This window comes from Bidens hawaiensis, unplaced genomic scaffold (genome assembly GCF_021521415.1).
Source record: "Bidens hawaiensis isolate Kalapana, Puna unplaced genomic scaffold, B.hawaiensis_p1.1 tig00087071_1, whole genome shotgun sequence".
Taxonomy (NCBI): Eukaryota; Viridiplantae; Streptophyta; class Magnoliopsida; order Asterales; family Asteraceae; genus Bidens; species Bidens hawaiensis.
The window spans coordinates 106-13,636 of record NW_027504258.1 but is presented as its reverse complement, the minus strand read 5'-3'; the positions used below and the strand labels follow the sequence as shown (position 1 = coordinate 13,636).

Here is a 13,531-nt window from a genome sequence, read left to right as displayed (position 1 = left end):
TGCGCACGTGGTATGACAAGAGTTGGTGAGTAGGCAGCGGCTAATAGTGACATACAGTGTAGGAGCATGCTGGTCGCCATACTGTTGTCCATAAGCTGTCGTATCTTTAGTCAGATCTTTTTCCCATACCTCGTCAGGTACAGTACAGAAGATCTTCCCGTATCGTACGGACTGGCTTATTTGGGCGGGAGTATTCCCCCTCCCGCCCTTGTGCGGGATTGTTCCCGGCTTCGCTCATTCCTTCAGGTGACACTGAATGATTGAGAGCTAAGTGCCTTGTGCGTGTAGCCTTGCTGCGCGGGTGGCCTTCCCTAATGGCTTGTATCCGAGGCTGCGGGGACAGGCGGAGTCCTTCACCATTGGGAGGCTTTTCCTGCGGGAACAGCTTGCGTACTGCGCGTGAGGACGTCACGTCTCTGAGCATGGTTGGTCCTGCGGATCCAGTTGCTTTCTGCGCAGACGTCCCTGTTTAAGGTGAGTCTTGCGGGTCCAACTGGGCTCTGCTGGGACCTACCTCTTCACCATCAATCTGTGATTTTGTACATATATAACTAGAATCCGGCTAGTCTTTTTCCTGTCCCATTGACATTAGAATGAATACAATTTCCAGATTCATACATATTCCATTGTCACACTCCCATTCTCCAACCAAAAGGTTCAAGCATTCACCAACTTTCACTGCTTCTGTGATGGGAATCAATGAAGGAGTACGTACAACTTACAAGATCATTTGAAGTGGTTACACCTCCCAACAGTTCAAGAAACTCACCATCTTTTCTTGATAAGGTGTTTACCACACTTGATAAAGCTATCATCAAGTTTCTGGATCCTCCACTTCACCCCTCGGTCGACCCATGTTACACACTCACCGATAACTTCGCACCCGTTGACGAACTAAGTCCAACCGAGTGCGAGGTTATCTACGGGTCCCTCCCGCGTTGCCTGGACGGCGTGTACATCCACAACGGACCGAACCCGCAGTTCATCCCGAACGGTCCGCAACACTACCTGGACGGGGATGGAATGGCTCATTGCGTTAGGATCTCTCGCGGCCGAGCCAGCTTTTGTAGCCGGTATGTGAAAACCAACAAGTACCTGTTTGAGAACCAAGCTGGATCGTTCATCGTCCCGAATGTTATCGGAGGTATGAAAGGATTTGGTCCTTTTGTTGCTCGAGTAGCATTGTTCTACGCGAGAGTTATGTTGGGGCAATATGATATAGGCAAAGGCATTGGTGTTGCCAACACGAATCTAGCATTTTTCGGGGGCCGCTTGTACGCGTTGTGCGAATCCGATCTTCCATATGAACTGAGAGTGAAGGAAAATGGTGACATAATAACCGTAGGTCAGCATGATTTCAAAGGAAAGCTTTCTATGAACATGACGGCTCACCCGAAGGTCGATCCAGACACGAAAGAGGCGTTTGCATTTCGTTACTGGGCGACATATCCGTATATTACTTACTTCCGGTTCGATGAGAGTGGGAAGAAGCAAACAGACGTCCCTATTTTCTCAATGAAGGGGCCCTCACTGACCCATGATTTGGCTATCACTCAAAAGTATGCCATTATTTGTGATATTCAACTCGGTGCGCATCCGATGAACCTGATCTACACCGGAAGCCTTTTAAGCGTGGACAAAGCTAAAGTTCCAAGAATTGGTGTTCTTCCAAGATATGCAGGTGATGAGTCCGAGATCAAGTGGTTTGATGCGCCTGGGTTCAATGTATTTCATGCCGTTAATGCGTGGGATGAGACCGACGAACATGGCAACGAGGTTGTCGTGTTGGTGGCACCGAATATATCCCCGGTGGAACGCTTCTTCGATAGGGTGGATCTTATCCAAGCATCCATGGAGAAAGTGACTATTCACATTGGGACAGGGGTGGTGTCAAGGCAAACTATGTCCAATGATAATATGGAGTTCCCTGTTATTAATCCAGCCTATATTGCCAAAAAGAATAGGTAATATTGTTTTTACTTATAATTACTTATAATATTTGTTGTTAAACAGAAGAAATCGTGATTACGCAGGTATGTTTACGGAGCGATTTGTGAGAGAACGCCTATACAATCAAGGATGATGAGGGCAATAGGAGTGGCAAAGATAGACATTACCGCATCAAGAGGCAACAACACAGTGGCTAGTCGGATTTATGGAGATAAATGGTTCGGAGGTGAATCATTTTTTGTTTCAAGAGATCCCGTATATTCAAGTCTAGAGGAGGATGACGGGTATTTGGTGTCTTATGTGCACGATGAAAGCTCGGGTGAGTCAAGGTTCTTGGTGATGGATGCCCGGTCTCCGGACCTAGATGTGGTGGCCGCAGTCAAGTTGCCGCAACGGGTGCCTTATGGTTTGCATGGAGTATTCATTAAAGAAAAAGACCTAGCTTGATAAAATGTAACCACTGTTGGATTAATGGTACAAGTTATGATGGTGGGGGTCGGGAGAAAAATTAACATTATGCTGTCGTATCAAGATTCTCACACCAACACTTCGAATCACAACAGAGGTTTATTTGTCATTTACTTTTGAGACATTGACATCAGTCTTGACATTTGTGTCTGTTTTGTTTCGGGGAACTGTGAGTGTGCACTGTCTCAGTTTTGGCTTATATATCCGTTGCCCTTAACTACCAAAGAAATCATTGTTGCGTCTTTGGTTCAATAACATCAATTTTGTTGATCAATGTAAGAAATAGAAAACATAATAAATATTAAACGTATGAATCGGTTACAGCAGAGTGACTCGTAATCACAGCCAGGAAGGATATATACATGATTGTCAGGTTGGTCGAGTTTCCCTTTAACATGTAATGTTAATGATGGATTAAGGTTCTTGAGAGGAATCTAGTTTTGGGAGAGAGGAGACATACAAAATTTTTATTTATGTGTGATTAGCTTTTAATGTTAATTTAATCTCTCTCTTTTATACAGCCATATGAAACCTTTTATTAGCTAGTTAGTAAGGTTTATATAGTCTATTAGCTAATATAATAAAGTATAATTTAATTATTTTGATCTAATATTATATAAATAATAATAATAATGGTCATACTAAGAAATATATAATATATATTTATTCTTACGCGTTTGTGTAATTGTTGAGACATAATGGGTTTTCAACAGTGATGGCTTTGTTTCTTGACGGTGTTTCTGAGTAAGTCAGATACGGAACGTCAAAATCAATATAAACGGTCGACTTCCCGTCTCCGAAATACTTACTAGGGTATTTGTGGTAGCTCAAAACGCTCTTAAGAAAAACAAAAACTCATTTTAATATAAGTAGCTACAACTAATATTGGGTATAGATATACACTATGATATTTGATATTTTGGTTGATTGTCAAAATATGAAATAACACCACTTGTGTGGGTGCGAATCTTCGTTATCTTATCAAATATTTGGTGTCTTGTGCATGATGGAAGGCCGGGTGAATCATGGTTCTTGGTCACCAAATGCGGATGTTGTCACTGCAAAGTTACCGCAACAATAGCCGTATTATTTAAACGGGGTTAATGTAAAGAAAAGAACATGGTGCAATGTGATAATCCGGGATGCTGTCGTTGGATTAATTATGGTTGTAGTTAAGAACTTGTTTAAAGAGTAATTGTAAAATATCCACCAACTTAAACTAAAAGACATGGTGCCATTGTGTACATTTTAATATGAGTAGTACTACAACTCTTGGGTGTGGACCCACGCTATGAATTTGATATTTTGTTTGATTGTCAATATACAAAGTTCAATCTCTCTTTGACACCGCTTGTGGTGGGTGTGAATCTTCGTTAATTATAGAATATATATTTGGTGTCTTGTGTAAGATGGACGCCCGGGTGAGTCACGGTACTTGGTCCCCAATTCTAGATGTTGTCGCTGTAAAGTTGCCACTACAATTGTCTTAATACTAGCCATGGAATTCGTTAAAAAAATGGACATGATGTAATGTGATCATCCGAGATGTCGTTGTTGGATTAATTGTAGTTGTAGTTAAGAACGCGTTTTCCTTTCAAAAAAAAAATTAAGAGGGTGTTTTAAGAGTAATTGTATACTCATGCACTACAACGTTTTTTGAAATTCTCTTCTTCCGTAGACGTCAAAAAGAATACGAAGGGCACATGTTTGATTCGTAACTTTTTTAAAAGAATTAAGTGTGTCAACTTTAATGTGTTAATGGGACACGTAACACTTTTTTATTGAAGGAAAGAATAGGTAATAAGAACGTAAACAAGAGCAATACACAAAATAATAATCAAGAAACTTTACTAAAAACTAAATTACTAAATGTGTAAAAGATAGACCTTCCTTTTGTAGGAAATTTTACCAATTTGTAATTAACAACCAATAAATTAATTTTGATAATTATGTTGCAACTAATAAATTAATTTTGATAATATAATAATGTGACAACCGGTAAATTAAGTGAGTTGGTGAACCAGGTCTTTTATTTTTATGACAAAAAAAAAAAAAAAAAAATCTCTCTGTTTGAATTTCAATTCAAATTTCGAAGTAGCCAATATTGTCTCTTTTATTTTTTCTTCTCTACTCTTCTTCCAGCATTTTACCAGTGTATGTATGGGTCTATCCTTTGGGTCCTAAGTCATTCTCCATCACTTGAAAATATTTCATTCTTTAAATAGAAAATTTTGTGAATGTGTTGTTCAAATTTTTCCCTATAATAATATTTGTCACCATCTTCTCTAATTCCACTTTTTCATCCATCATATTCGTAAATGTGTATTTACTCTTGATACCACCTGTTATGAACACATTATTTAAGCCTCTAAGTTCTTTGTCATATAAAATAGATATATTGTGAATGTAAAAAGTGTATTCACAAGCTCAAATGATTACAAATGTCATGCTAACAAATAATAACAAACCTAACTAATATTAATTCTCTAACATTCGCCATAATCTAAATTCTAAACGTTGATGCCGACATTTAGCTTGCAACAAATCAAGCTAAGAGAGTGAGTATACTATGAGAATTTTTTGAAATTAAAAATTTTGAGCATCATTTGAGTCACAAAATAACTACTTAAAAAATATTAAAAAATAAATTATAAAACGAAAAAAAGCGAAAGCTTTAAAATAGTAAAAAATAAAAAAACAAAAGATTTTATTTTTCATCACGATTTAGAAAAAAAAAACTAATTATGCACACATATATATATATGTATATTTTTATTTAATCTCAATTTAAATGATGTACACATGTATATTTCATTTATCTTAAATGTACATATGTGTATAAAGAATAACATGTGTAAATTTAAAAAATAAATACTATACATATGTGTATAATTTTGCTAAATCGGTATTTTTTTTATATTTTTCTTATTTTTATATAAACCCGGGATGAAAAATAAAATTTTTTTTTGGTTATTATATTATTTTTATTTTCGCGTTTTCTTTTTATTTTATAAATTTTTTTGTTTTTTTATAAAGAATTTTTTTTAAAGTTCAAAATGGTTCTCAAAGTTCACAATTTCAAAATGGTTTCTCACATTATCCTAATCCCAAGGTAAAATACCCGCAATAAAAGAGTATGTTATTTTATCTTTTTAAATAAGGGATTACTTAATAGAATAGTAACCAACTTTGAAGGTTGTTTCAATTATGTCACTGATAAAATTTTTTGTTCCAATCAGGTCATTGAACTTTTATTTTTGTTCAAATCCTAGATATTTTACCTCATTAGCAGGTAATCTAGGTTTTTTTTTTAAAAAAACCTCAAAAATATTAATAAAAAAACATAATTCAAAATATAAAATAAATACAAAAAAAAGTAAAAAAAAACTAAGACGTTTCGTCCTTTGTCCTCGTTCAACAAACAAAAAAACAAAAAAAAACCGACCCAAACCCGTTTTAACCTTTCCGACCTGGACCCATTCCGACCAGGACCCGTTCTGACCCGAACTTGTTGACCCTAGCCAAAACAACCCATTTTAGTCAAAAACGTGCTGAAACAAGATGTTAAGTGCTGAAACGAACTGAAAAATCGCTTAAACGAGCTGTTAGGTGCTGAAAGGAACTGAAAAATCTCTTAAACGAGCTGTTATGTGCAGAAACAAACTAAAAAATCGCTTAAACGAGCTGTTAGGTGCTGAAACGAACTGACAAATCGCTCAGACGAGCTGTAAGGTGCTGAAACGAACTAAAAAGTCGCTTAAACGAGTTGTTAGGTGCTGAAACGAACTAAAAAATCGCTTAAACGAGCTTTTGCTGTTAAAACGAGCTGTAACGTGTTGAAACGCACTGATTCGTTGGTCCAAAAAAAACTGACCCGAAACCTGTTTTGACTCGTTCCGACCTTGACCCGTGCTAACCCGAACCTGTTGACACTAACCCGTTCCGACCCGAACCAAAACAACCACTTTTTTAAGTAACCCGTTTCGACCCTAACCCGTTTCGACCCATGACCCGTTTCGACCCAACCCAACCCATTTGCCACCTCTAAATTAACAATATAACTAAAAGGATTGTAATTTATTGCAATTTTCCAAAAAAAAAGAACATTTTTGCATAGTTTTTTCAATTTTTGCATTTTTTTCAATTTTTTCAATTTATTACAATTTTCCGAACTTTTTTTGCAAATTTTCGGAATTTTTAAATTATATTTTGCATTTTTACTAATTTTCGCAACCTTTAAAAGTTATTATGCAATGTAAAAACATTGAAAAATTAAAAAAAAAAACTAGATTACCTGCTATCCAGGTAAAATATCTAGGATTGAAACAAAAATGAAAGTTCAATGACCTAATTGGAACAAAAGTTTTTATCAGTGACCTGATTGAAACAACTTTCAAAGTTGGTTACTATTTTATGGAGTAATCCCTTTAAATAATTATAGAAAAGAAAAAATTGTTATAAAAGTTCTAGTATAGTAAGTAGGGTCCGATTCAAAATGATTTTGGTCCTTGAATAGACGTATGATTTAGTAGATGAAACCAAGAATAAAATATATTCGAGCCCAGATTTGCGAAACACAAATCGTTTGCCTGGTGTTGAGAAACTCTTGTTAGGAATAACGTACATATGAAATTGAACACAAACACGAAAGCAATAAACAAACACGAGAATTTAAATGGTTCGGTTGAAACTGGCCTACGTCTATAATGAAAACTAGGTATACTTTTATTGAGTGAAAAATTATTACAAATACATGATGTGGTATATATATAGACTGAACTTGGGCTTATAAATTGTTAAACAATAAATCTAAACCGGGATGGCTTGGGCCCGGCCGCCCGCCCCCGTTGTCACACCCCGAAAATCTTAACTTAACACAGCGGAAGTCTTAACTTTAAGTCGTTCGGGTTATGACAGATGCCGATAGTCAACAATAATAGACATTTAATAATAAAAGCATCATCTTTTATTATAAGAAAATGTTTTACAAAATCAGAGTTTATTACACGTGCTAATGCACGTTTTACAACACTTCACTTTTGTTCAAACATCCCACGCTCTCGTTTCCGTGCCACCTCGAAATCTTTACTTTCATGCAAAGCATATTTAAATAATATTTGGGTCAACACGAATGTTGGTGAGTTATTCCTGAGAAAAAAACTTATTATATAAATATAAACAATTTATATATAAAATAAAACATGAATATAATAGTGTACGGCTATTATACTCCCAACAATACCGATCTATACACGGTACAACACAATAACGAAACCCGCATTTTACCTTTAAGCACAAAAAGCGTTAGTTGTAAACTAGCTAGGAATACAACGCGTGTATGACTACCAATTTGATAACTCGAAACGTACCATACTCGAAATATTCCCACTTTTAACCCAACGCGAATGGAAATGGGGGGCGTCACCCCGATAGATCTACCAACATTTCTGTGCCCTCAATTCGGTTAACAGTTATTTAACCAAATTGATTCATCCCACAATAACGACAATTTGTAAAGTATAATGCGCTTTCAAAACATATATATAAATATGAATATAGATATACAATATACTTTTCGGAGGAAGAACTCACCTTTGATTTCGGTGTTCGAATAAACGCTTGTTCCTATATTAGTATACGTTCGTTAATTTTAAATTTGGGTTTGACTAAAATATATATATTCTTATTCTAAAAAAATCCACACAAGCACACAACACATAAAGTTTACTACTTATAATCTTATAATTCTATACTTAAAAATATAAACAAGTAAAAATCAACTAATAATTGTTTTATTTAATAATTTAATTTAATTATTAAAATTTATAAAAATTACTACCTTTAGTTGTTGGAATGTTTTGGAAAAATTCAAGTTATTATTTTATTTAAAATTTTGGCTCTATTATAATCGGTTTTGTCGGTTTTGCCGGTTTCGTTGGTTCTGAGCTTAAAAACGAACCGGTTGTTATTTTTATGAAACTTTTAGTTTTAAATTATCTAAAACACTTTTTATATAGTTTTTAGTCAAGTTTTATTGGTTTTTCAATAACAATGTTTTGGTTTTTATTTTGTTGTCAATTTCTTAAAAATGCCAATTTTTAACGTTTTCGTGTCGGTTTTCGCGACACGAACCGTGTTGGTTTAAGTTTTGCTATTCTTGACTTTTCTTATACTTTAACTTATGTTAAATATAAGAATATTATGACTTTAGGAGCTGTTTTAATTCAGTTCCAAAAAAAAACTCATGTCGGTTCACCTTAAAAGTCGAACTTTCCGACCGTTAAAGTCACCGACAAGCTATTTAAGTCATAATGTCAAAACCCAACCATTTGGTACAACAAATGTACATATAATAACAAATAATATATCATCATATACATGTTTGATCATCTAGCACCAAGTATGCACACAAAACAAATTTCTAATTACACATACTCAAAACCTTAACTTAAGTCTTCAACTACACAATGAACATGTTATTTCTATGTCTCTACAAGGTGTCTATGTACCAAAATTTCCAGATCTTAATAATCCATATTAACCTCTTATTTCATCCCATTATCATCTTTAAAACAAACACATTCTTGATTCTTTAACAACAAAGTTTCTATTACTAGTAAGTAGCAATTTTTAATAACCTTATTATCATACCAACAATCTTTACAATAGAGTTTACTAAAGTAATCCTAACCACAAGTCTTTAATCATCCATAAAAAATTTATGTTCACTTATCATCTTGCAAAACATCTTGTACAATTTACAAAGTTTCTTTTATTAGTAAGTTTAACACAAACTCTTGTTTATCTAAGTTATCATGTTTCATGCATCCTAGTACTTCTAGTAGATTTTATTCTTTTCCATATGTCCCATTTAATCACTTAGTTTGTCATTTTCAATCCATATAAGACAAGTATGAGCTTTATGATCAAAAATCAAATTTTTGTATTACTTGCATGTGTAAGTAACTTTCCAACAAAATCAAATCTCTACACTTTTGTCAACCCTTTTCCAAGATCCTTTTCAAAACCATTATTATTATTACTTACAAATTTTTCAAGAAATCAAGTATGTGGGTTTTCAAAATTATCATTCTTTCTTTAACCATTTTACCATTTAACAAGTTTACAACTTCAATCCAACACCCAAATCAAAACCTACGGCCAAAAGTGGGTGTTTTTACTCATTATCCATCTTTGATCTTTTGGCCATTTACACATTTACTTCCATTATTAAAACAATACTTAAACTCATTTGTTAAACAAACTCAAGTAACATCAATACGGACAATCTATACAAGCTAAAATGCAACCAAAACAAGTCCTATAATCAACAAAACCCATCTTATACATTCACATGCAAACTCACGGGTCACACATATGCATGCATGTATCCAAATTATACTTGCATGTACACTACCAAGCATACTAAAATCAAGCTTTAAACATCAAATAGCAACTTATATACACAAATCTTGAAGCGGGTTACCTTGGGTTTCGGATTTGGTGCCTATGGAGGTGATAATGTGGCCTTAAGTTAGCTTATACATCTTGGTTGATCCTGGGTGGATTGAATATCTAGACTTATGCGCTTCGTCTAGAACAAGATTACGCAGATTTCCACAGAGTGGTACCCAAACTCGATCAAGTAGGTATAGTGTCCCATCAGACTTTGTGACAAATTCATTTTCAAGTCCTCGCAATTTCTCAAACCTTACATTTTGCGGTTTCAAGGCTTCACGCTGTGCATCACGAATTCGAGTAGTAAGACTCGTTTGAATCGTCAACCCTAATGCACGAACACGCAGAGGCTTTTCTCTTTCCTTTCGATTCAACGCATCAGCCACAACATTCGCTTTACCTTTGTGGTAACGAATCTCACAGTCGTAATCATTGAGTAATTCTACCCATCGACGTTGCCTCATATTTAGCTCCTTCTGATCAAAAATATGCTGGAGACTCTTGTGATCAGTAAATATTGTACATTTGGTTCCATACAGATAATGCCTCCAAATCTTAAGAGCAAACACAACAACTCCCAATTCCAAATCATGCGTCGCGTAGTTCTTTTCATGCACCTTGAGTTGTCTGGACGCGTATGCTATCACCTTGTCTTGTTGCATAAGCACACAGCCAAGACCTAAGCGAGACGCATCACAATATACTACAAATCCATTGGTACCTTCTGGTAAGGACAAGATTGGTGCACTACACAACTTTTGTTTAAGCAATTGGAAGGCTCCTTCTTGTTTTTCTGTCCACTCATATTTCTTGTCTTTTTGGGTTAATTGGGTTAAGGGTTGAGCTATAGAAGAAAAATTTTCAATGAATCTACGATAGTAGCCAGCTAATCCTAAAAATTGTCGCACTCCAGTGGGTGATCTTGGTGTCTCCCAATTCTTAATTGCTTCAACTTTTGTTGGATCAACTAGGATACCATTCTCATTGATTACATGCCCTAAAAAGTGGACTTCTCGAAGCCAGAAATCGCACTTGGAAAATTTGGCATATAACTTCTCTTCTTTTAGCAATTCTAGAATCAGTTTTAAGTGTTGTTCATGTTCTTTCTTGGTTCGTGAGTAGATAAGTATGTCATCGATGAATACTATCACGAATTTATCCAAGTATGGCTTACAAACTCTGTTCATAAGATCCATGAACACAGCCGGTGCATTCGTTAGGCCAAAAGGCATGACCAGGAATTCATAATGGCCATAACGAGTTCTGAAAGCGGTTTTAGGAATATCCTCTTCTGCAACACGTAACTGATGATACCCGGACCGCAAGTCGATTTTTGAGTAATAGCTTGATCCTTGCAACTGATCAAACAAATCATCAATTCTCGGTAGTGGGTACCGATTCTTAATAGTAAGTTTGTTCAGTTCTCTGTAATCGATGCACATTCGAAAAGAACCGTCCTTCTTTTTCACAAATAAGACTGGAGCTCCCCAAGGTGAGAAACTTGGTCTTATGAATCCTTTGTCTAGTAATTCCTGGAGCTGATTAGATAACTCCTGCATTTCCGATGGTGCTAATCTATACGGAGATCGAGCTATCGGAGCGGCATCTTGAACCAGATCGATTCTGAATTCGACTTGACGCTGAGGAGGTAATCCAGGCAAGTCTTCAGGGAAAACTTCTGGAAAATCCCGTAGTACAGGAATATCCTCTATCTTTCGCTCTTTAGCCTTTGTGTCGACTACATTGACAAGAAAAGCGGGACATCCTTTCCTTAACATTTTGCGAGTTTTTGTGATACTAGAGAGTTTTAACTCGGTGTTACTCTGGTCACCTCGAATGCTCAGAATTTAACCGGTTGGGGTTGGTAAACGAACTAGCTTTTCGGAGCATATGATTTCAGCACCATTTTTGGATAACCAATCCATTCCTACTACTATATCAAAACTGCCTAACTCTACGGGTAGAAGATCGATTGGAAACCTAAGGTTTTCTAACAGAATATTGCAGTTTCGGACAATTTTACTGGTTTCAATTAGCTTCCCGTTGGCTAATTCTATTGAGTAATTATTGTCTAACTTGCTTGGTTCAATACCGAGAAGGGGTTCAAATTGGTCAGAAACAAAGCTTAAATCTACTCCAGTATCAAATAGTACATAGGCATAATGATTATTAACGAGAAACGTACCGGTGACTACGGATGAGTCCTTCCGGGCCTTTTTCGCATTCATCTCGAATGCCTTGCCCTTAGCATTTTGTATCTTGAGTTTGGGGCAATCATTTATGAAATGCCCGATGACACCGCACTCGAAACATTCGGAAGTTCGGCTTCCTGAACCGGACGGAGAGTCCTTACTGAAACAGTACTGAGTCTGGTGTCCAAATCGATTACACTTCTGACATTTCCAACATTCCCCATTGTGACTCTTTCCACACCTGTTACAAGTGGATCCTTGTCCTGATCCTCTTGCGTTTGCTGCAAACATTCTTCGTGCTCCTTGGTTTCGTTTGAACTATCCTCCTGAGTTACCATTCCACTTTCGTTTGAGTTCTCCGGTTTTCTGATTTTCGGTAACTGTTTTTCGTTCAGGTTCGGCGGTAGTCGCTTTCTTACCGGAGTCTTTCAGAGTTCCCATACGAATTGCATTATCAGTTAAAGATTTTGCCAGCTCTCGGGCTGACTGGATAGTGGTTGGTTTGGAGGAGGTAACCAATCCTCGGATCTCGGGAGCTAAGCCCCAAATGTACCTCTCGATTCTTGCATATTCAGGCGTAACCAGTCGGGGTACTAGCCGTGCCAAAGCGTTGAATCGGGAAGTATATCCTCCAATGTCAGCACCTTCCATCTTTAACTGCCAGAATTCGTATTCGATTTTCTGAAGTTCGTTTCGGGGACAGTACTCCTTTAACAACATTTCTTTTAGTTCTTCCCAGGTTAGACGGTAAGCGGCATCTTCTCCAAGATTTTGAATTATGGAGTTCCACCACTCGAGTGCCTCATCACGGAATGAGCACACTCCGTATTTTATCCGTTCGAGAGGAGTGCAATCACTGATTTTCATTACAGATTCCATTTTCTCGATCCACCGGATAATTTTCAAAGGTCCTTCGGCACCGGTAAATTCTTTCGGTCCGCAACCTTGGAAAATTTTGTATGAGCACCCGCGTACCGTGCTACCTGAGGGGTTTTTGTTTAGATTTTCGGTTCTAGGTGCTTCTCCATTTGAAGTATTAGTTGTATTTAGGGGGTTTTGGCTTGCGTTGCGATTAGCCTCATGTTGCTCAAGTGCCGTATTTACATGTTGAGCGATTAGCTGAGCTAACTCGTCTTGAGAGGAAGGTAATCCGGTTGCTTGATTATTAGTGGATCGTCTTGTTTTTGGCGCCATGTTCTTTTTAGAAAAATATAATTTTGGTTAGTTTTGGAAAGAAAAAAAAATGATATTTTTCTAAGTTGTAAGGGATTAAATAGCATCATTAATAATACAAACATAAATATAATCATCAAAGAGTGGGATTTCATAATGTACCAAAATACCAAAATTAGGTGTACTTACTTACACCTTGGTCACCCACCATAGTTTCTAGTTCCTACCACAACCACACAAAAGACAACATGTTTCAAAGTTAACTTACATCACAACTACCATAATAGACA

The 13,531-nt window shown here is 36.4% G+C and overlaps 3 protein-coding genes across 3 annotated transcripts; 1 reads left to right on the top strand and 2 right to left on the bottom strand.

Annotated features, from left to right (window-relative positions):
* Positions 1 to 565: 565 nt before the first annotated feature.
* Positions 566 to 2,397, top strand: LOC143607810 (putative carotenoid cleavage dioxygenase 4, chloroplastic). The gene is made up of 2 exons (XM_077083113.1): positions 566 to 1,964; positions 2,034 to 2,397. Exons 1-2 carry the CDS (start codon positions 700 to 702, stop codon positions 2,395 to 2,397), a joined length of 1,629 nt encoding a protein of 542 aa, XP_076939228.1. The 5' UTR covers positions 566 to 699.
* Positions 2,398 to 9,947: 7,550 nt separating this feature from the next.
* On the bottom strand, positions 9,948 to 10,340 carry LOC143607812 (uncharacterized). Its single transcript, XM_077083116.1, has one exon. It carries the CDS (start codon positions 10,338 to 10,340, stop codon positions 9,948 to 9,950), a length of 393 nt encoding a protein of 130 aa, XP_076939231.1.
* Positions 10,341 to 11,723: 1,383 nt separating this feature from the next.
* Positions 11,724 to 12,359, bottom strand: LOC143607811 (uncharacterized). The gene has a single exon (XM_077083114.1). The coding sequence runs from the start codon at positions 12,357 to 12,359 to the stop codon at positions 11,724 to 11,726; it is 636 nt and encodes a 211-aa protein (XP_076939229.1).
* Between the last annotated feature and the right edge of the window lie 1,172 nt (positions 12,360 to 13,531).

Excerpts from the sequence above, each read along its gene's own strand:
- LOC143607810 (XM_077083113.1), top strand. The coding sequence starts at position 700 with ATGAAGGAGTACGTACAACTTACAAGATCATTTGAAGTGGTTACACCT. Across the intron at positions 1,965-2,033 it reads TATATTGCCAAAAAGAATAG|GTATGTTTACGGAGCGATTT; the intron begins GTAATATTGTTT and ends GTGATTACGCAG.
- LOC143607812 (XM_077083116.1), bottom strand. The coding sequence starts at position 10,340 with ATGAGGCAACGTCGATGGGTAGAATTACTCAATGATTACGACTGTGAG.
- LOC143607811 (XM_077083114.1), bottom strand. The coding sequence starts at position 12,359 with ATGTTTGCAGCAAACGCAAGAGGATCAGGACAAGGATCCACTTGTAAC.